At 42.3% G+C, this 19,574-nt stretch overlaps 1 protein-coding gene across 1 annotated transcript in view; it reads left to right on the plus strand.

Annotated features, from left to right (window-relative positions):
• Positions 1 to 1,536: 1,536 nt before the first annotated feature.
• dcn (decorin) overlaps positions 1,537 to 19,574 on the plus strand; it is a 74,137-nt gene continuing 56,099 nt past the window's right edge. Inside the window, exons 1-2 of the mRNA XM_043709904.1 lie at positions 1,537 to 1,803; positions 17,459 to 17,668. Coding sequence (XP_043565839.1) covers positions 17,485 to 17,668 — 184 coding nt within the window. The 5' untranslated portion in view covers positions 1,537 to 1,803; positions 17,459 to 17,484. The remainder of the gene's footprint in view (positions 1,804 to 17,458; positions 17,669 to 19,574) is intronic.

The following is a 19,574-nucleotide window of genomic DNA, read 5'->3' on the forward strand; positions in this document are numbered from 1 at the left end:
ACAGAGGTTATGCTTTGGTTATACAGGGCATTAGTGGCACCACCTTTGGAGGACTGCATATCACAGAAAAATTAGAGGCAGTTTTTGCTTCTTCCTTGCACTTTTAAAAATGGGTACATTTATTTCATTCCATCTTCAGTAATTTTGTTTAAGTTTAATAATAGCCCAGAATTTAGCGGTAATCAGTAATGAGTGATGAAGTCCATCATTATTATCATTGAAAAGAAACTAGTAACATGAGGTGATCAAGGGATGCGTAGTGAATTTGGGAGTTTTCACAAATTGCTCGACATTTGGGACCACTTGACCATTTAGTCTATGAATTAGCAGGAAAATCTGTAAACGTCTCTTGCCCCTGCTCTCCACCCTGTGAGAATCAAGAAATGCTGGATTTGCATGGTTAATATGAATGAATCTCAACACAGAAAGTTAGGGCTGGTATTCCATACCGTAAGGATTCTATTAATGAGATTTATTGTCCTGAGGCGCTGCCCAAACTCTCAAGCCAAGAAAGGCAGCAATCAAAACTGTGGGATCTCATTGTAGTTGGTAATAATAATTCCTAGAGTTATGTTTATATTAATTTTCTTACTTATCTTTTCTGCCACAGTGTTGTCTTTTAGTTTTAGTGAATCATTATCTCGTTCTCTATGTTTGTGTCTGTACCCAATTTGGCTCCAATCATCCCCAATTCTTTCCAAAAAAACATAAAGAACTGCAGATGCTGCAAATCAGAAACATAATCAGAAATTGCTGGGAAAACTCAGCAGGTCTGGCAGCATCTGTGGAGAGGAAGCAGAGTTAATGTTTTGGGTCTAGTGACCTGTCTTCAGAATTTCTGATTTTGATCCCGATTCTGTCAGTGAGATGAAAGTCTTCCCCAGCAATTGGTGGGCAGATATTTTGACAACATTTCAGTGACAATAAACGTTTCATCAGAAAGTAAATACTAATTGTATTGCAACTCTTTCCATGGGTGTTTGAGGTTAATTTTAATTTATGAGGGGAAAGGAGAGCTGGTCATTCACTCCAGTGAAAGTATAGTCTTTGAATGAGGCTATTCTGGTGCAATGAGTACTTTGAAGCTCAGACTAACGGCTGGCTTGTTATAATGCTAAAAATGTCCAGGCGTCTCCTAACAACTAAAGTGGCAGGCCTCTCAACAAGTTTTTTTTGTGAAAAAGTAAATGTGCTTGCACTTTTCTGAAAGCTCTCAGAATGTGTGGCGGAATTGATTTTCACTGAGCAAATTCTGCCCCCCCAAGCCTTGTCCCACAATAAGATCATTTGCCAATGATCATTGTAAGCGCTGGTAAATGTAGCACAGCATCTCTGTCGTGCAGTTTATTTTCACAAATCCCCAGCGGTGACACGTTTGATAAAATGACACGTTCGGTTGCAGTGGGTGTGTGACTGAACAAGACCACGAACGAGGGGATCACCAAGCCAAAGTTGGGGGGTGGGGAGGTGTGGAATCCAACAAAAGGCTAATAAAGTGTTCTTGGCTCCAACACAAGGGATATATCATTACCATATGATCAGGAGTTGCCGGTATGTGTGTGTCAGTTGTAAAATTCTCTGCAGTTAATGGGACCTAGCGTACAGCCCAGCTAAAAGAACAGGAGCAGGGAAGGTGTTTTTTTTAACCAGCTGTGTGCCTCCAGCCAACAGACTCTCTCTCTCTCTCTCCCACTCACTGTCTCTCTCCCCATCGCACACCTGTACCCTTCTCCCTAGGCTGCGGGATAACACCATTACAACTTCTCCGGCTAATACTGGATCGGATCTGAAGCAATAGAAAAGGTATGGCTCGCGTCCAGTTCTGATCAATTCAATCTTGCTGCAAATAGTCCTTTTGATTGTGATCTTTACCTCCCCCGGAAAAAAATCTTCAAATTTTTATGAATTTAAATATTTTGTTCGTATCTTTAATTCGACAGAATCCAAAATATAAGATCATAATATGTTCTGTGGCCACATGAGAGAATCCTGTTCACTCAAAAGTGGGTTTGCAAAGTTACTGTGTTGGACTCTTGTTCTTTAACTGCTGTGATGTACTGAAGTTCAGATGGAATGTTTTAGACACTCATTCAGAGTTTCTCGGCGTGATGGGTGGCTGGTGCTGAGAGTATATAGTTGATGTATGATTCTGAATTTGAAGTACATGAAGAGATGTAACACCGATTTTGTGAAAGTCAATACTACAGCCGCCGTTGAGGAGGAGTGGGGAGGGGGCTCAGTGAAACAATTTGGTGAGATGATCAGCTTGTGTTGAGTATTGGGTACACTGAGCCGTTTGATCCGTGCATTGCAATCTTTGCTCCGAACAATATACCAGCCGCAACTACTCGCTTTAAGAAATATATTCGGAAAGTGTTTGTGTTCAGCATTGTCTTTGTTCTTGGCAGTTCCATCACCGGGACTGTCTCACACCTGGGTTTATTTTTAACCGTATATTTCTGAAAGGATTTTTTTTCGCTGTCCTCTTAGTGTGTTGGAATTGTCCAAATTTAATCATTAAAAAAAGCATGTTGGAATGTAATGGGGCGTACAGAGAGGCTCCATCCCCCGTGATGTTACATTCCCAGAGTGCCCTTTTGCACAATGGAAGCAATTTTCCTGGGGGCGGGGGGGAAGTAATGAGTCATTAGAGTCAAGGGTAATTTCTGGCAATTTAGGACCCTTTCTTCAGATGTTTCCTTAGTTACACTAGAACATAGACTTTGTCTATGGTCCTTGATTGAGACCATCACCCCATCACAATCTCAATGTCCCATCTGATTTTTCTCTTCTTAAGAGATGTAAAGTTTTGATTAGATTACCTACAGTGTGGAACAAGTCGACACCGACCCTCAGAAGAGTAACCCACCCAGATCCATTTTCCCCTCTGACTAATGCACCTAACAACTATGGACAATTTTGCATGGCCAATTCACCTGACCTGCACGTCTTTGGAATGTGGGAGGAAACCAGAGCACCTGGAGGAAACCCACACAGACACAGGGAGAATGTGCAAACTCCACACAGACAATCACCCATGGCTGGGATTGAACCTGGGCCCCTGGCGCTGTGAGGCAGCAGTGCTAACCACTGAGCAAAGTTGTCCCTACATAAACTTATCTCAATTTCCCTGGTCTGATGAGCAGTGCACTGTAATAATTAGAGTGAGAAGGTGCCTGTGTGACTCACAGCATGATTGTGATGGGACAGCTGATAGTATGGGGGTCACAGGAAGCAGCAATTCATTCAGCAGTAGGTGCTAGCTCTGGCTCAGAGGGCTTCACACTCGCCCCTGAGGCCCACCTCACTGAAGAGAATTCAACGGGTCCGCTCAGGCAGTGTGCTGAGGGAGTGCTGCAGTGCCACTGTCTCCTACAGGAGACATTGAAACAAAGCCTTGCTGTTCTTCTGTGAAGGTGTTGGAGAAGAACAACAAAATTCTTGCTGGGGTCCTGGCCAATACTGGGCCCTTCATCAGCGAGTAATTCAGTTAGCAAGAAGTTATTCTTAGAAAAAGGGGATCTAGTTAGTGCCACCTGCTGAGCCATGCTAACTGTGTTACTAAAACCAGCCAGGGTCAGGGGGGCTCAACCCACTCCTGAGATATAGAAAATTAGAAGAAATGTTTAGCACGTCAGTAACTTATGTTGATTGGTTGATAATGGTTGGTGGCTTAAAGGCCTTGCTTAGCTCAGCTGGCTGGATGGCTGCTTTGCAATGTAGAGTGATACCATAAAGCATGGGTTCAATTCTTCCACCAGCTGAAGTTACCATGCAATCTTCTCCTTCTCAACCTCTCCCCTTGCCTGAGATGTGATGAATTTCAGGTTAGTCCATCACTCCCTAATGAGAGAGCAGTCCTATGGTTCAGTACAGCGATGGCAACTTTACCTCATTGGCGGCTGTAATTTAAGCTTCGCATTTGTGAAGGAAGATAAAATTAAATAGAAAGACCTTCCTATTTCCATTCCTCTTGGGTATCATCTTTCATTTTATCCCCCAAAAGGACACTGAAAGGGTTCACAGTTAAATATCAGACTCTTGTTTAATTCTCAGAAACTTTGCTGGCAATGTACACATGCACTCACATACTTAAAGAGAAAAGTTTGCTACTTCTTTCAGGATCAGACATGGGAATCTCATCACTCTTTCTGGCTCTCTAATAATGAGAGGGACAGAAATGCCAATTTTTGTTTCATAACAGCACAGCAGCTTGAATTGTATTTCATTATGAGCATGTTTGACCTTTTGAGTTCTGGAACTGGAAACAAACAATAAATTAATTTCAGTTCTAAAAAAATTGTTGTAAGGAAAGGTGCTCAAAATCCCAATTGTTGTTCTTTTAAATTTATTCTGACCTTGTCCAACTATGTTTAGAACGATCAGCTGGCCCATGCATCTTCTTACCTTCCAATTCATCTCATCCAATCAATGTATCCTTCAATTCCTTTCTCCCTGATATGTTTATCATACTTGCTCATAACTGCTTTTATGGTATTCACTCAACAACCCCCTTGAGATAGGAAGTTTCACATTCTAACCATGATCTAGGCAAAGATGTTTCTTCCTGTGGTGGATCAATGGTGACAGTGGGCAGTATTGTGGCACAGTGGTTAGCACTGCCACCTCACAGTGCCAGGGACCTGGGTTTGATCCAAGTGCTAGGTGACTGCCTGTTTTAAGAATGCACATTCTCCCTGTGTCTGTGTGGGTTTCCTCAGGGTGATCTGGTTTCTTCCAAAGGTGTGCAAATTAGGTGGATTGGCCATGATAAATGCTGGGTCTTAGTGGGATTTAGTTTGGAGGGTTAGTGTAGACTTGAGGGGCCAAATGGCTTCTTCCAGCACTGGGATTCTATGACTGCCATCTTCTATCTCTCCTATAATGACTTTTTAACAATATCCAAAACTAAAGGTTTTAGTTTCCTGTGTATGGGAATGAGGCAACTAACTGGACAACACAAAGTGAAAATTCCCCATTTATACTGCTCATGAGTTATTTTCCTGAGTTCAATTCCTTCTGGCTGAATGCAGTGCAGTTGACTGTTGGGAAGCCTGAAGACTGTGAGTTGATTGGATGGATGATCAGTTTGAGATTAATTGTCAACCTTTGGTTGGACCTATTTCTGAGGGTATTGTCATGTGGCCTCTGACTTCCAACCAGTTCTATCCCATGGGTATTCACCATATCCATCACCATGATGCCCTGCCTCCCCATAGCCAATTGGAAAATTCACAGACACTTTGGTACCAATTGATTCATTCTTGACTATCAATAAAATGGCAATTTTAATACCTGATCCAATGATTTTATGACTGGTAATTGCAAATCTTCAAAGAAGTTTTTATTTGTTCGTTGGGATATGGGCGTCACTGGCAAGACCAGTATTGTTGCCCACCTTTAACTGCCCTTGAACTGAATGGTTTGCTGAACCATCAGAGGACAACTAAGAGTCAACTACATTTCTGTGGGACTGGAGTCACATGTAAGCCAGACCTGGTAAGGACGGCAGATTTCCTTCTCTAAAGGATATTAATGACTGAGATGAATTTTTATGCCAATCGACTATAGTTATCATGGTCATCACTGCTGAGACTACCTTTATACTCAAGAGTTTTTCATTGAGTCTACACTAGCTACCATGGTCTGATTTGATCCTGTGCCCCCTCATAGAATCATAGAAACTCTATGTGGAAACAGGTTCTACGGGCCCAACATGTCCACACCATGTCCAAAGAGTAACCCACCCAGACCCATTCCCCTCCCCTCATATCCTACATTTACCCCTGACTAATACACCTAACCTATACATCCCTGAACACTATGGGCAATTTAGCATGGCCAATTCACCTAACCTGCACATCTTTGGACTGTGGGAGGAAACCGGAGCACCCAGAGGAAACCCACGCAGACATGGGGACAATGTGTAAACTCTACATAGACAGTCCCCCGAGGCTGTATACTGATCATTTAGGCCTTTAGATTACGAGTCACATGGCATACTCCAACACCACTGTCTTTTTCCTGAAAATAAAATAATTACATTTTGTTTAAAGTCCCTCTGATCTTCCTTTCAGATTCGCTAAAATATAATTACTAGAGAGTCCTGGTAGATGCTGGAAGGTTGGAAATATCTAATTATACTTACGCACCCCTCCTGCCATGGTTAGCAATAAACCTGTTACTGCAGCAACATCTGAAACAAAGTCCAAGTTCGGATAGACACTCTGTCCCAGAACCCAGTTCCACTGTTGAACTACATGCAGCAAAGGGCATGAGCTAATTTCTACCTGGTTGTTTTAAGTTTATCTTTTTAACAATTTATATTAAAAAAAGTAAACAATTTTCTATGTTTCTGTTTTCTAACTTTCTTTTCAAAGAGCATTGCAGTTTTTTAAAAAGGGATTGCAAATAACAATTTGTATCTCGATGTAGCACTGGAAACATGATTTGCTTCACTGCAATAAAACATTTTGTCTTGATTTCATGAATGAATTTGGATGGAGTTCCAAAGCACTTACTGGGAACAGCAAAAAGATCCTTTCATAAATATATTGTCAAAAAAACTGACGTGAGAGAACATCCAGTGATGGAGCTGCCAAGAATGAATTTATAAAGCATTTCTTGGGTTCTTTGTAGAGAGATTATCAGACTATTTGACAACAAGTGACACAAGGAGATACTAGGGCAGCTGACCAACAGCAGTAGTTCAAATGGGCAGCTGAAAGGTGGAGAGAGGGTTAGTGGGAGAATTCCACAGATTATACCTTGAATGAAAGTGGGCATGCCCACAACAGAATGAATAAAACAGAAGACGGTGAAGAGACTGCAGGGTTGGAAGCAGTTACAGAGCTTGTGAAGGGATGCAGCCAACTGGGGTTTGTACACAAGCAGAGTACGCATTAGAGTAATCTGCCACCTTTTACAGCACTCCCTGCTGCTCTCCTTGGTTCAGAACTGATTAAAAATCCTGATATTTAGTGTGTTTAACAATATGGAAAATGGATAATGCAAGCACAGAGAGGTGGTTTCACCTTAAACTGAATTAGAGACAAAAAGAAGGGTTACATCCGAAACATTGAGTTCTCCATCTCCTGATGCTGCTTGGCTTATTGTGTTCTTTCAGCCTCCTGCTTATCTTACTTGAGGCAATAGTTTTGTTGTAGAGTTAAAGCTACAACTGGAGAAGGAAGTCTCACTGTACTGCTTTTAGAAATTAGTTCACAAACGTAGAAAAAAGTCTTGTGTTGTAGCTCCTTCACGACTACCAGATATTGCAAACACTTTGCAGCCAATGCAGCATTTTTGGAAATGTAGTCATTGTGTGAAACACAGTAGCCAATTTGCACACAGCGAGCTCTCACAGATGACAATGCGAACAGATAATCTCTTTATGATGATGTTGATTGCAGGATGGATACCAACCAGGTGACTTGAGGTAATATCCCCTGCTCTTATTCAGAACAGTATCATGACATCTCTTGCATCCACCCAAGTTAAATATTGCACCTAAAAAGACATTATCTCCGCCATTATGACACCTCCTCAGTATTGCATTCATTTTTGTGCTCAAACTCTGGAGCAAGTTTACAGCTAATTACTAGATAGGCCCAAGGGGAAGCAAAGTCAAAAGATGATTGGTGACAGCACACTATCTGAAAAACCCATAAGGTGACCATCTGGGAAAATATCACAATTGGTACAAAGCTAAAAGCAGTTTGTAACAAAGCTGAACTTGTGGTGTGAACAGCACACTCAGTAACCAACGTATTACCATTGCCCAGAACAATCATAGGTGAAAACAAATGCCAGCATGTAAGGGAGATGGGCATCAAAGAAACTTGAGAAACAATAAAATTTGGCTCAAATTGAATAGAACAGTCAAGTTTGATGAGTGGTCTTGCAGCTTACTGCAACAATTTTATTTTTTAAGATTATCGGAAGCCAATATGGAGGATGTGATGGTTTTAAACTGGTAATGTATGAAGGATAAATGATGAGGTTGCAGAGCCAATATTTACCAGATGTGTAAGATGACTAAGGATTGAAGCCAATGAAAACTCCTGGACAGATTAAAGAAAAAGGCTAACAGAATATCACTTCATCTCAAGGAAACTGAATCACAAAGGGATGGATATATCACCATTGTATCATGCTCTAGTTAGAAGTAATTTAGAATACTGGATTCAGCTCTGGACATTTCACCTCAGGAAGGACCGTTTTGCCTAGAAGAGAGTGATGTGCGGATTCACTAAAATAATACCTGGGTAAACAGGGTTAAAAAAATGATAATGTGTTAAGAAAATAGGAACAAGATTAGGCCATTCAGCCCCTTGTGTCTATTCTGCCATTCAATGAGACCATATGGAGGTGGCAGTATTGGACTGGGGTGGACAAAGGCCAGAAGTCACACAACACCAGGTGATAGTCCAAAAGGTTTATTTGAAATCACAAGCTTTCAGAGCGCTGTCCCTTGGTCAGGTGAAGTGGACTTCCGACAATGGGATCTTGGCTGAGCTGTGCATGAGTGGTTCTGGAACATGAAAGAGTAAGGGATGATCTGATTGTTTGAGACAATTAAACCTGTTGATGGGGTAGATAGAAGTTATTTCCTCTAGTGGGGGTGGGGATGGGGTGAAATCTAGAATAGGGGGACAGTACCTTAAAATCAGAGCAAAGATGTTTAAGGATGATGTCAGAAAATTGGTCTAAAATTATCTTGAAATCTCAAACTTTTCCTCACTAACAATTGAAATGTTTAAGGCTTAGATAGATGAATCTTTGTTGACCTTAAGGGTTCTAAAACCAAGGCAGGTCAATGGAGATCAGCTGCAGATCAGCCAAGATCCAATTGAATGGCTTCCTCCTATTCCTTCACAGGACCCTTTCAAAGTCAATTAATCTCTAGACCAATGCCCCTTCTTTACCGTTAGATTAGAAATTCAGTAATGTCATAATTGACTCAACTGGAGACTAGCACTAACATTGGATATTACATATTGATGGACAGTCATTTTTACGTCAAGGTGACTGGGTAGAAGCTGAGAGGTTTGAGGAATCTAGAACACGAATGGACAGTCTTAGGGCAAGACACCAAGGATTGAATCATTCAAAGGGTTGTGAATCTCTGGAATTCTCTACCCCAGAGTGTTGCCGATGTTCTATCACTGAAGATGTTTAAGGTTAGGATAGACATTAGGGAATGTGGGATGTGGGTGGGAGAGTGCAGTTGAAATTAAGCCAGGCCCATGTTGAATGGTGAACTGGGCTAAGTGGGCTGAATGGCCTTCTCCTGTTCCAATTTTTTTGTGAAACAAAAATTGAAATTACTGGAAAAGCTCAGCAGGTCTGGTAGCATTTGTCGAGAGAAATCAGGACAATTCTTTTGTGCTCGTGTTTTAACTTTAAACAAAATTAAATCTTTAACATTCAGCCAGGATCTCAAATTTAAGTCCTGAACTTCCACCAGGATTTCTGATAGTCTCCTGCTGTCACTTGGGCTAATATCGCCACTGTCCTCAAGACAGATGTTGATCTGCCATCAGAGTTCCACTGAGAGATTACAGATCAACACCTCCTGTGAATTTCAGAGCTCATTTCCTATTACAGAAACAGAGAATCAGCCAGTCAAATATTGCTGGGAAGTAATGGCTCACATTCTCAAGGATGACATTTTGTGCATGAGTTTGACAACTCCCAGAAATATTTCCCCAACATCTATTTGAAAAATGATTAAAGTGGACTTCTGTTTTGCCACCATTCTAGCTTCATGTTGTATTTCCATATGAGCACACAAATTAGAAGCAGGAGGTCATTCGGTCTCTCAAACCTATTATGGAATAGAAACATATCACAGAATCCCTACACTGTGGCAACAGGCCATTTGGCCCATCAAGTCCACACCAACCCTCTGAAAAGTATTTCTATTCAGACCCACCTCCCAACTGTACCCCTGCAATTCTGCATTTCCCACGGCCAATCCACCTAGCCTGCACGACTTTGAACTATATGAGGAAACTCTATGCAGACACAGGGAAAATATGCCAAACTGCACACAGACAGTCACCCAAGGGTGGAATCAAACCTGGGTCCTTCATGCCGTGAGGCAGCAGTACTAATCACTGAGCCACTATGTCACCCATATTCCAGCATTGAATTAGATCATGCTGATCTGATTAATCCATATTCCTGTTGATCCCTCACCCTTGTTTATAAACAATCAATCTACCTCTGCTGTAAAAATACTGAAAGATTCCGTTTTCAGTGCCTTTAGATGAACAGAATTCCAAAGATTTGCAATCCTCTGTGAAAAAGGCATTTCCCCTCATCTCTGTGTTAAATGGGTGAACCCTTATTTTTAATGAGCGACCCCAATTTGAGATTCTCTCACAAGACGAAACATCCTTTCTCCATTCAAGACTCCGTGCAAGACTCCGTGCAGGCAAGGACAGCTGGATTTTAACCAGATGTTTGTAGCCAAGAATAAATGGAAACAACAGTCAGGCAGTCTGGTGGAATACTAGTAAAGGAAGGATGGGGTGGAGTTCAATCAAAGATTTGGCATGTTGGGGTTTATGTGGATCAGGCAAGCAATTTGTCATATCTTAAGAATTAAGCAGAAAAACAGAACATAGAATAACATCAAATACCAGAAATTCAATATGGTGTTTTTCTTCTTGTCTGCCATCTGACTTTGCTAATGTTAGCTTGCAGCTAGACTCCTAACAGATTTAAAACACCAAAATTTAATGCATAGTCTGTATAATTTAAAATGATAAAGGGAGCTTTCAATCTTTGCATCCACATGATTAGCTCCACCTGGATTTTTAATTGGTCATGGACATGTCAATATTATCCTGACTGGCGGAAGGCTAGATCTATCCATAACAAATATCACTATCTTATTCTCTGACCGTGGCTTCTCATTTTCCAGGCAGCAGCCAATGATACTCAATGATCACCCACTAGTAACTGGGGTAGCTCTTACCAATTATCTTACAACAAAGTCCTGAGAGTCAGCACAACCTATCAAGGGAGGTCAGGTCGCTCTTTCAAAATGGCTAACGTAGGCGTTACAACTCTCTAGTATTGTTGGGCAGCAGAGAGTTCAGGAAAGCAAAACATTTCATTTACCTTTCAAAATCCCACAGCAGCTTCACAGCCAGTGATGCCTTTGTAAAATTTGTTTTTATTTGTTTTGTTCACGGGATGCAGGCATCACTGGTTCAGCCAAGTTTTATTGCCTACTTATAACTGCCCTGGCAAAGGTGTTGGTGGGTTGTCTTCTTGAAATCCATATAATGTGGAGATGCCAGTGTTGGATTGGGGTGGACAAAGTCAGAAGTCTCATGACACTAGTTTATACTCCAAAAGGTTTATTTGAAATCACAAGCTTTCAGAGCACTGCTCCTTTGTCAGGTGACTTCACCATGACTCCACCCCATCTGCCAGACTGCCTGGCTGTTGTTTCCACTTATTCTTGGCTACAAACATCTGTTTAAAATCCAGCTGTCCTTGCCTGCACGGAGTCTTGCCATGATGAATGGGGAAAGGATGTTTCCTCTTGTGAGAGAATCTCAAACTAGGGTCGCTGGTTAAAAATAAGGGCTCACCCATTTAACACAGATATAAGGGGAAATTCCTTTTCTTACAGAGGGTTTAAATCTTTGGAAATCTGTTCATCTAAAGGAGCTGAAAACAGAGTCTTTCAGTATTTTCAAGGCAGCAGTAGATCGATTGTTTGACATCTGAAAGTTATATGGTATAGGGATGTATGCAATGCTGTTAGGGAGGTAATTCCAGGATTTTGGCCCAGCAACACTGAAAAACAGTGATATATTTCTAACGGAGGATAGCGTGTGGCTTGGAGAGGAACTCGATGGTGGTTGTGGTCTTGTCCTTCTAGGTGGTAGTGCTCGTAGGTTTAGGAGGTGCTGTCAAATATCCTTGAAATGTAGTCTCAGTTATTTACTGAACATTATCTGACCATGACAGTGTATATTTAACTTATTATCACTGAACGTTGTGGGTTAGCTTTCTATTTAATACAGGAAATTAAATAACTTTGGATAAACGTGTAATAAATCCACACATTTTTATGCAGCAAGCTGTGATCGAGTAAGATAGTTGGACCACATTCGATAGTATGTTTCAAAAACAAACTGGACAGATATTTGAAAGAAAAAGAAATATCAAGGCAGAGGAATGAGACTAGTTGGATAACAATGTCAAACAATGTTTTATAAAGGTGGAGTTTGCTTTGTATGCATTAATGACAGACTTTATTAAAATTTATACTTGAGATATTCAGTTGGTTGGGTTTCCTTCAAGGTGAGCTGTAATTCAACATAGAGCACTTGAAGTTTTGTTTCAGAAGGTTTTGGGTGGCAAGGTGGGTCAGTGATTAACATTGTTGCCTCACAGCACCAGGACCCAGGCTTGAATCCAGTCTTGGGTGACTGTTTGTGTTGGCTTCCTCTGATGATCCAATGTTGTGCAGGCTAAGGTGGATTGGCCATGGGAAATCCAGGGTTACAAGCATAGGGTAGGGGGCTGGGTTTAGACAGGAAACTCTTTGGATGGTCAGTGTGGACCCGATGGGCTGAATGGCCTGCTTCTATGGTTGAGGATTCAAGGCCCATCCTAAAGAGACTTGAGCTTCCCCATACTTTAGGAAGGATATTAATCCTTTGGAGAGAGCCCTGAATGGGTTTACAGGAATGGCTTCAGGGATGGGACATTTCAGCGATGAGATTAGGTTGGAAAGGTTGGGACTGTACTCCATGAAAAAGGTGAAAGCTGAGGGAAGATATGGTAAAACAAAGAATTAAGGGTGCTGGAGATCTGAAGCTAAAAAAAAGGATGCTGGTGAAACTCAGCAGATCTGGCAGCATCTATAGGAAGAAAGCAGAGTTTCGAGTTCAGTGACTCTTCATCAGAACTATTAGCAGCTAGGACAAGAATGGGGAGGAGAGAGATGAGTGGACAGGGGGAGATGGAACCCAGAGAGCAAGAGATATGAAGGGCTTGGTAAACGAGGAGATTATAGATAGCAGGCCAGGACAGAAGAAGAGCTAAGAGGAGGAGAGTAATGATTGAGATGTTCTGAAAGCAACTCATGTAACGGGATAAAACAGAAAGAACTATGGATGCTGTAAAACAGAAATTCATAGAGGCTGCCATACCTGCTGAGCTTAACCAGCAATTTTTGTTTTTGTTTTCTATCGTGTGATATGAGGCCTAGGAGTAGGTCAGAATGGGTGATAATGCTAAAAGCAACCCATGTCATAATAGGACTGGGTGTGGGGTGAGTAAAAAATACATGGAAGGCTCTAAAGTTATTGAACTGGATGTTGAGTCCTGAAGGCGGCAGGGTCCCCAAGCAGAAAGTGAGATGTTGTTCTTCAAGCTTGTGCTGAGGCTCATTGGATCACTACAGCAAGCCTGCCGCAGAAATGGTGGCCAAGGAACACGGTGGGGTGTTGAAATAGCAGGCAACTTGGTTTGAAGGATGTTTTCAACATCACAAAGGCTCTAGACAGAGCAAGTAGGGAGAAAATGTTCCCACTTATGAAAGAATCAAGAACCAGGGGGCGCAGTGTTATAAAGAAGCAAATGTAAGGCGAGAAAACCTTTCACGTACCATCTAGTAAGGATATGGAACGCCCTGCCTGGAAATGTGGTGGAGCTGAAAATGTGTTGCTGGAAAAGCGCAGCAGGTCTGGCAGCATCCAAGGAACAGGAGAATTGACGTTTCGGGCATGAGCCCTTCTTCAGGAATCCTGAAGAAGGGCTCATGCCCGAAACGTCAATTCTCCTGTTCCTTGGATGCTGCCAGACCTGCTGCGCTTTTCCAGCAACACATTTTCAGCTCTGATCTCCAGCATCTGCAGTCCTCACTTTCTCCTGGAAATGTGGTGGAGGCAGGTTTGCAAGAGGGCATTAGATACTTGTTTAAATAGAAACATTTTTGCAAAGTTATGGGGAAAAGGCATTACTTTGGCATTAAGTCTGAATGCTCAGAGAACCAGTGCAGGCACAATGGGCTGAAGAGCTCCTTTAACAACCTAACAATTCCGTGATATTGTATACACTCTGCTACTGTGCAGAATGTTCAGCAGCATTTACAACTCCTCAGATACTGAAGCAGTCCATATTTAAATAAAACAGGACCTAGACAATATCCAGGTTTCAGCTGACAAGTGGCAAGTAACATTCTCGCCACACACATGCCAGGTAATGACCATTGCCAACAAGAGAGAATCTAACCATCGCCCCTTGATATTCAATGGCATTACCATTGCCAAATTCTCCACTATCAACATACTGGGGTTTACAATTGATCAATAAGTGAACTGGACTAGCCATATAAACACTACAACAGCAAGCTAGGAATCCTATAGTGACTAACTCATCTCCTGACTCCCCAAAGCCTAATCACCATTTACAAGGCACAAGTCAGGAATGTGATGGAATACCTTCCACTTGCCTGATTGTGTGGAACTCAAGAGGTTTGACACTATCCAGGATTAAGCTGCTCACTTGACTGGCATCCATAAACCTTCACTCCCTCCATCACTGATACTGGGTATCATCTACGAGATGCACTGCAGAAATTCATCAGTACCATCCTGAAGAACAAGGGCATCTGATTGAGTCATAGAACATATAGCACAGTCCTGTTGGTTCAACTTGTCTGCACTGACCAGACATCCCAATCTGAACTAGTCTCTTTTGTCAGTATTTGGTCTTTCTTTTTCATATACCTATCCAGATGCCTTTTAAATGTTGTATTTATACCCACCTCCACCACTTCCTCTGGCAGCTTGTTTCATACATGCACCACCCTCTGTGTGAAAGTTACCCCTCAGCTTCTTTTTAAATTGTTCACCTTTCACCTTAAACTTATGCCGTCTAGTTTTGGACTCCCCCACCTTAGGGAAAAGACCTTAACTATTCACCCCATCCATGCCCCTCATGATTTTATAAACCTCGATAAGGTAACCCTTCAGTCTTCAACCCTTCAGGGAAAAATGATTCAAATCTTTCAATCCCTACAATAGCCTTGTAAATCATTTCCGCACCCTCTCATGTTTAACAACATGTGAATATCACTATGTTTAAGTTCTCCTCCAATCCACACACCATCCTGACTTGGAAATACATTGCTGTTCCTTCAGTGTTGTTGGGTTAAAATCCTGGATCTCCCTTGCCAATGCCATTTTGTGTCTACCTACACTTAACAGATTGTCGCAGGGCACCTCGGGTGGGCCATAAAGGCTGGCAGAATCAGAGATGCCTTCATCCCATGAATGAAAAGCAAAATGAGATGGCTATAAAAGATCTCATCACACTATCAAAGGAATAGTTACCCCTCAACCTGTATACATCTAGGCAATTGGAGAGTATTCCATCACATTCCTAATTTTATCACCACAGAATTCACAGCCTCTGACCTACATTTTGAGTAAAAGTATCATGCCTGGCCTAGTGAAGATGAATTTAAATTCAGAGAGCAATGCATTGATGCCAGAAATATAAAATCCCCTTACAGATGTCATCCAATTTTTTTGATCAAATCCTTGAAGACTTTCACTCACGTTTCAAAACATAGCGGCAACAACTTGAGTATTTGCAATATTCTGTCAGTATGACTTATTTGGTTTGAGAGAAATAGCCAGGATATGGAGTGAGGCAATGTCTGATCCTGAAATTCCTTCTGTTCATAAACAGTATTGACTGAAAAGTAACTGAGGCTATCTGCATGTGACTAGACCTACTCCAGTTTTAGAATAATGCACCAGACTAATGACTATTTGAAAAAAACTTACATATGATTAGGAGTTCTGATTGAAGGTGCTTAAATAGATACTCACTGATTCAGTGATGGTTTTAAATGTTATACTTTCTTCTTAATTATGTGTCCCATTTCACAAACATCATCTTTCAAAATAACACTTCTTCTGCATTAATCAGAAGCTTGCATGTTGAAAGAATTATGTCAGTTCACTTGAGACAGTAACTAGATATATTGCCCATTATTATATTTGGAACTCATTGTTATTACCATTGAAGGAAAATATTCCTATCTATAAACAGGATTCAAGTGATGCCTGAGGGGGATTATTCTATTGTGGGCAAATAAGTCATTGTGACCCGCCCTGTGGCAAATTCCCTAATTTATGTCCACTTCCCTCACAAAACATTCTGGGCAGATTCTCAGCATCGGCGTTCCCATCACAGAGTCACATCCATCTCCAGCAGAAAATTGCCTTTCTGCGGAACATGGTGCACTCACATATTAATAACCGTTGTGGTGTCTGAGGAGCCAGCAGCACCCTCCACCTGCTGAATGCCAGAGCAGGTCTTCAGCCAGTGGTTTGTATAAAAGTCACCATAGCCCCTGAGAACCACTGAGCTGCTCTCTCATTAGACAAATTAGGCCAGTAGTGAGTTTAACCTGACGGTCACCTCAGATGAGGGCAAGGTCAAGAAGCCTGGGCCTTCATGGTGACCTCAGCCGATACAGAAATTGAACCCATGCTGTTGACATCACTGTATATCACAGGCCGGCCATCCAGCCAACCTCTCCTCGGATGCTGTCTGACCTGCTGTACTTTTCCAGCACCACGCTAATCTTGACTCTGACCTCCCGCATCTGCAGTACTCATTTTCGCCTGATCCAGCCAATTGAGCTAACCAATAGAAGTTGACCTAGCAGCTTGTTAGTTCAAATTGCATTCTAGAGACTGGAGGGCAGATGTTGAGGCTCATGCTCTTCAGCAGAATGGGGGATTGTCTTACTCGCTTTCAGGTGAGATGTTGAACTGAGTTTCCTTAGCTTTCTCTCATGGGTACTCCCAAGGCAATCTTCAATGAAGAGTGGAGTGTCGGGCCATTGGTTATCCTTCAAGAAATATCAACTTTATTATCTTATGATTTGTGGGAGTTTGCTGGAAACAGACTGGACCATCCCTTCATGAGTACTTCATTTGTAGAATAATTTGAGTGACCTGAGGTGGACTGACAAAGGAGCAGCGCACTGAAAGCTTGTGATTTCAAATAAACCTGTCAGACTATAACCTGGTGTCGTGTGACTTCTGACTTTGTCCACCCCAGTCCAACACCTCTACATCAGAATTGGGGAAGAAAGGTCTCCATTGATGGATGGCAAAGCTTTGACTCATTTACATGCAAGTTCCCAGGACAATAGGATAGCACGTAGAAGCACGCATCAAAGAGAAGGTTAATCAAATACATGAGAGAGATAGGAAGAGAAGGACATGTTGATGGGGTTAGATAATGTAGGTTGGAGGAGACTTGCATGGAGCATAGACACCAGGCTTGTGTGGAGCGTAAACAGCAGCATGGACTAGTTGGGCTGAATGGCCTGCTGTGTGCTGGGAATTCTATTGAATCCTATATGTTGTAACCAATGTGTCCTCTTGTTTCCTCCTAGGTTGTCACTGTGCTACTTGTGCAACCATGCGTGTGTTCATCTTGCTGGCATTCCTGATTGCAGCCTCCTGGGCTAAGCCATTTCATCAGACACAGTTCCTTGACTTTATGCTGGAGGATGAAGGATCCGGTTTATTCCCTGATAATGAAATGCCTATGTGCCCATTTGGGTGCCAGTGCCACCTCCGAGTGGTGCAGTGTTCTGACTTAGGTAAGCTATTGTCATCTCAAATTGCTTCACTTGTGGGACTGGGCATTGTCTGTAGGAACAATGCGTGTCTTTACATTGGAAAAAACCATATCAAATTCTCATCCCTATTTCCATGTCTCTATGATAACTTCCTCTACTCCTCCAGGATTGCTTCACGCCTCTTATTTTGGCCTTGTGATCTTTAATTGCTCCACCATTGGTGACTGCAACTTCAGTTGTTTGGGGTGGAGAGTGTGGTGCTGGAAAAGCACAGCAGGCCAGGCAGCATCCGAGGAGCAGGAGAATCGATGTTTCAGACATAAGCCCTTCAGGAAATTCCTGATGTAAGGGCTTATGCCCGAAACGTCGATTCTCCTGCCCCTTGAATACTGCCTGACTGCTGTACTTTTCCAGCACCACACTCTTGACTCTGATCTCCAGCATCTGCAATCCTCACTTTCTCCTTCAGATGTTTTAGCCCTAAGCTGTGAAATGCCTTCGCAACCTCTCCGCCTCTTGTATCCTTTCTGCAAAATCTACTTACTGGACGAGGATTTCAATCATTTGTCCCGATAACTCCTTAAACACGGCTTTTCTTGTTAACGCTCCTGACAAGTTCCTTGTGATGATTGATTGCCTTTTCGTGTTGCAGCCTGCGCTTGTTTGGAATGATGGATGGTTCTGATAGAATGAATTAGCAGAAACTATTCCAATGGCAGGAGGGTTCCATAACCACTGTCAATCTAATGACCACTGCTATCGCTGGAATACTCTCCCACCGAGTTCTGCCTGTCCAGCTTCTATCTTTCAAAGTGATCCCTGAACTGAGCCTATTAGCCTTTCTGCAATTTAAAGGTGGAGAATAGATATCCCCTCCCCTCTGTTTCACTGTATGCTCGTTGGAAACTGATTAAAAATTTTAGGCAAGAGATGTGTGACAGGTTGCGGGGTGGGGGTGGTGCAGGGGGGAAGGGAGCAGCAAATGTTTCTCTTTTGCAGTGAGTGGTCATGCCCTGAGCTTTACTGCCCTGGGGAAGCACTGAACGAAGAGATGATAAAACACAGACAAGTTGAGGGCGAACACCCTTCCTTGGCCTGTCAGCACATAAGTAGCAAAATGTCCAGGTCTTTTAACAAGCGGATTGGTACGGTCTAGACGGGGAGCTGGATTAGGTGCTGGAGTTTGCTATACTCAGTACACTCATTGCTGTTCTATTACCTTAGGATGCTGCAGCATCCATTCTGATGGGTGTCATCCAACAGAGGTGGGCTATCAGTGAGTCAATGTCCTCGTCAGGCATCAGAGATTTCTTCAGGTTGGGAGTCTCTGGTTCAGCATAGGTGTCCTTATTTGATTTCCCTCGGTTTCATAGAATCATAAAATGCCACGGGTGCATTGAGTCCACACTGACCCTCCAAAGAGTTTCCCACCCAGACCCACAACCCTACCCAATCCCTATAACCCTACATTTCCCATGGCCAATCCATCTAACCTGCACATCTTTGTTTATTCAGATCTTCAACAGCCTTGACAAGGCGAATGTGGAAAGGCTGTTTCCTCTTGTGGCTGTCCCAGGACATAGGGGTCGGTGTTTTAAAATTAGGGGATCACCCTTTCAGGACAGAGATAAAGAGATGCTTTTCTCTGAGGGGTTTGTGACTTTGAGACTCTCTCCCTAAGAAGGTGCTGAAGATGGGATCCTTAAATAGTTTTAAGATCATGATAGATAAGGTCCTTGTTAGGCAAAAGAGTAAACAATGATTGGGGTAGATAGAAATGAGGAATTTGAAACACAAGTGGGTCAGCCATGATCCTATTGATTGGCAGAGCAGGTGGAGGGGCTCAATAGCTCACTCCTGCTCCTATTTGCAATTATGAATCCCATAGGAACGTGATATGTATTATTTACTTGAGGGTTCATAACCA

Source organism: Chiloscyllium plagiosum, chromosome 19 (assembly GCF_004010195.1).
Source record: "Chiloscyllium plagiosum isolate BGI_BamShark_2017 chromosome 19, ASM401019v2, whole genome shotgun sequence".
In the NCBI taxonomy this organism is placed as follows: domain Eukaryota; kingdom Metazoa; phylum Chordata; class Chondrichthyes; order Orectolobiformes; family Hemiscylliidae; genus Chiloscyllium; species Chiloscyllium plagiosum.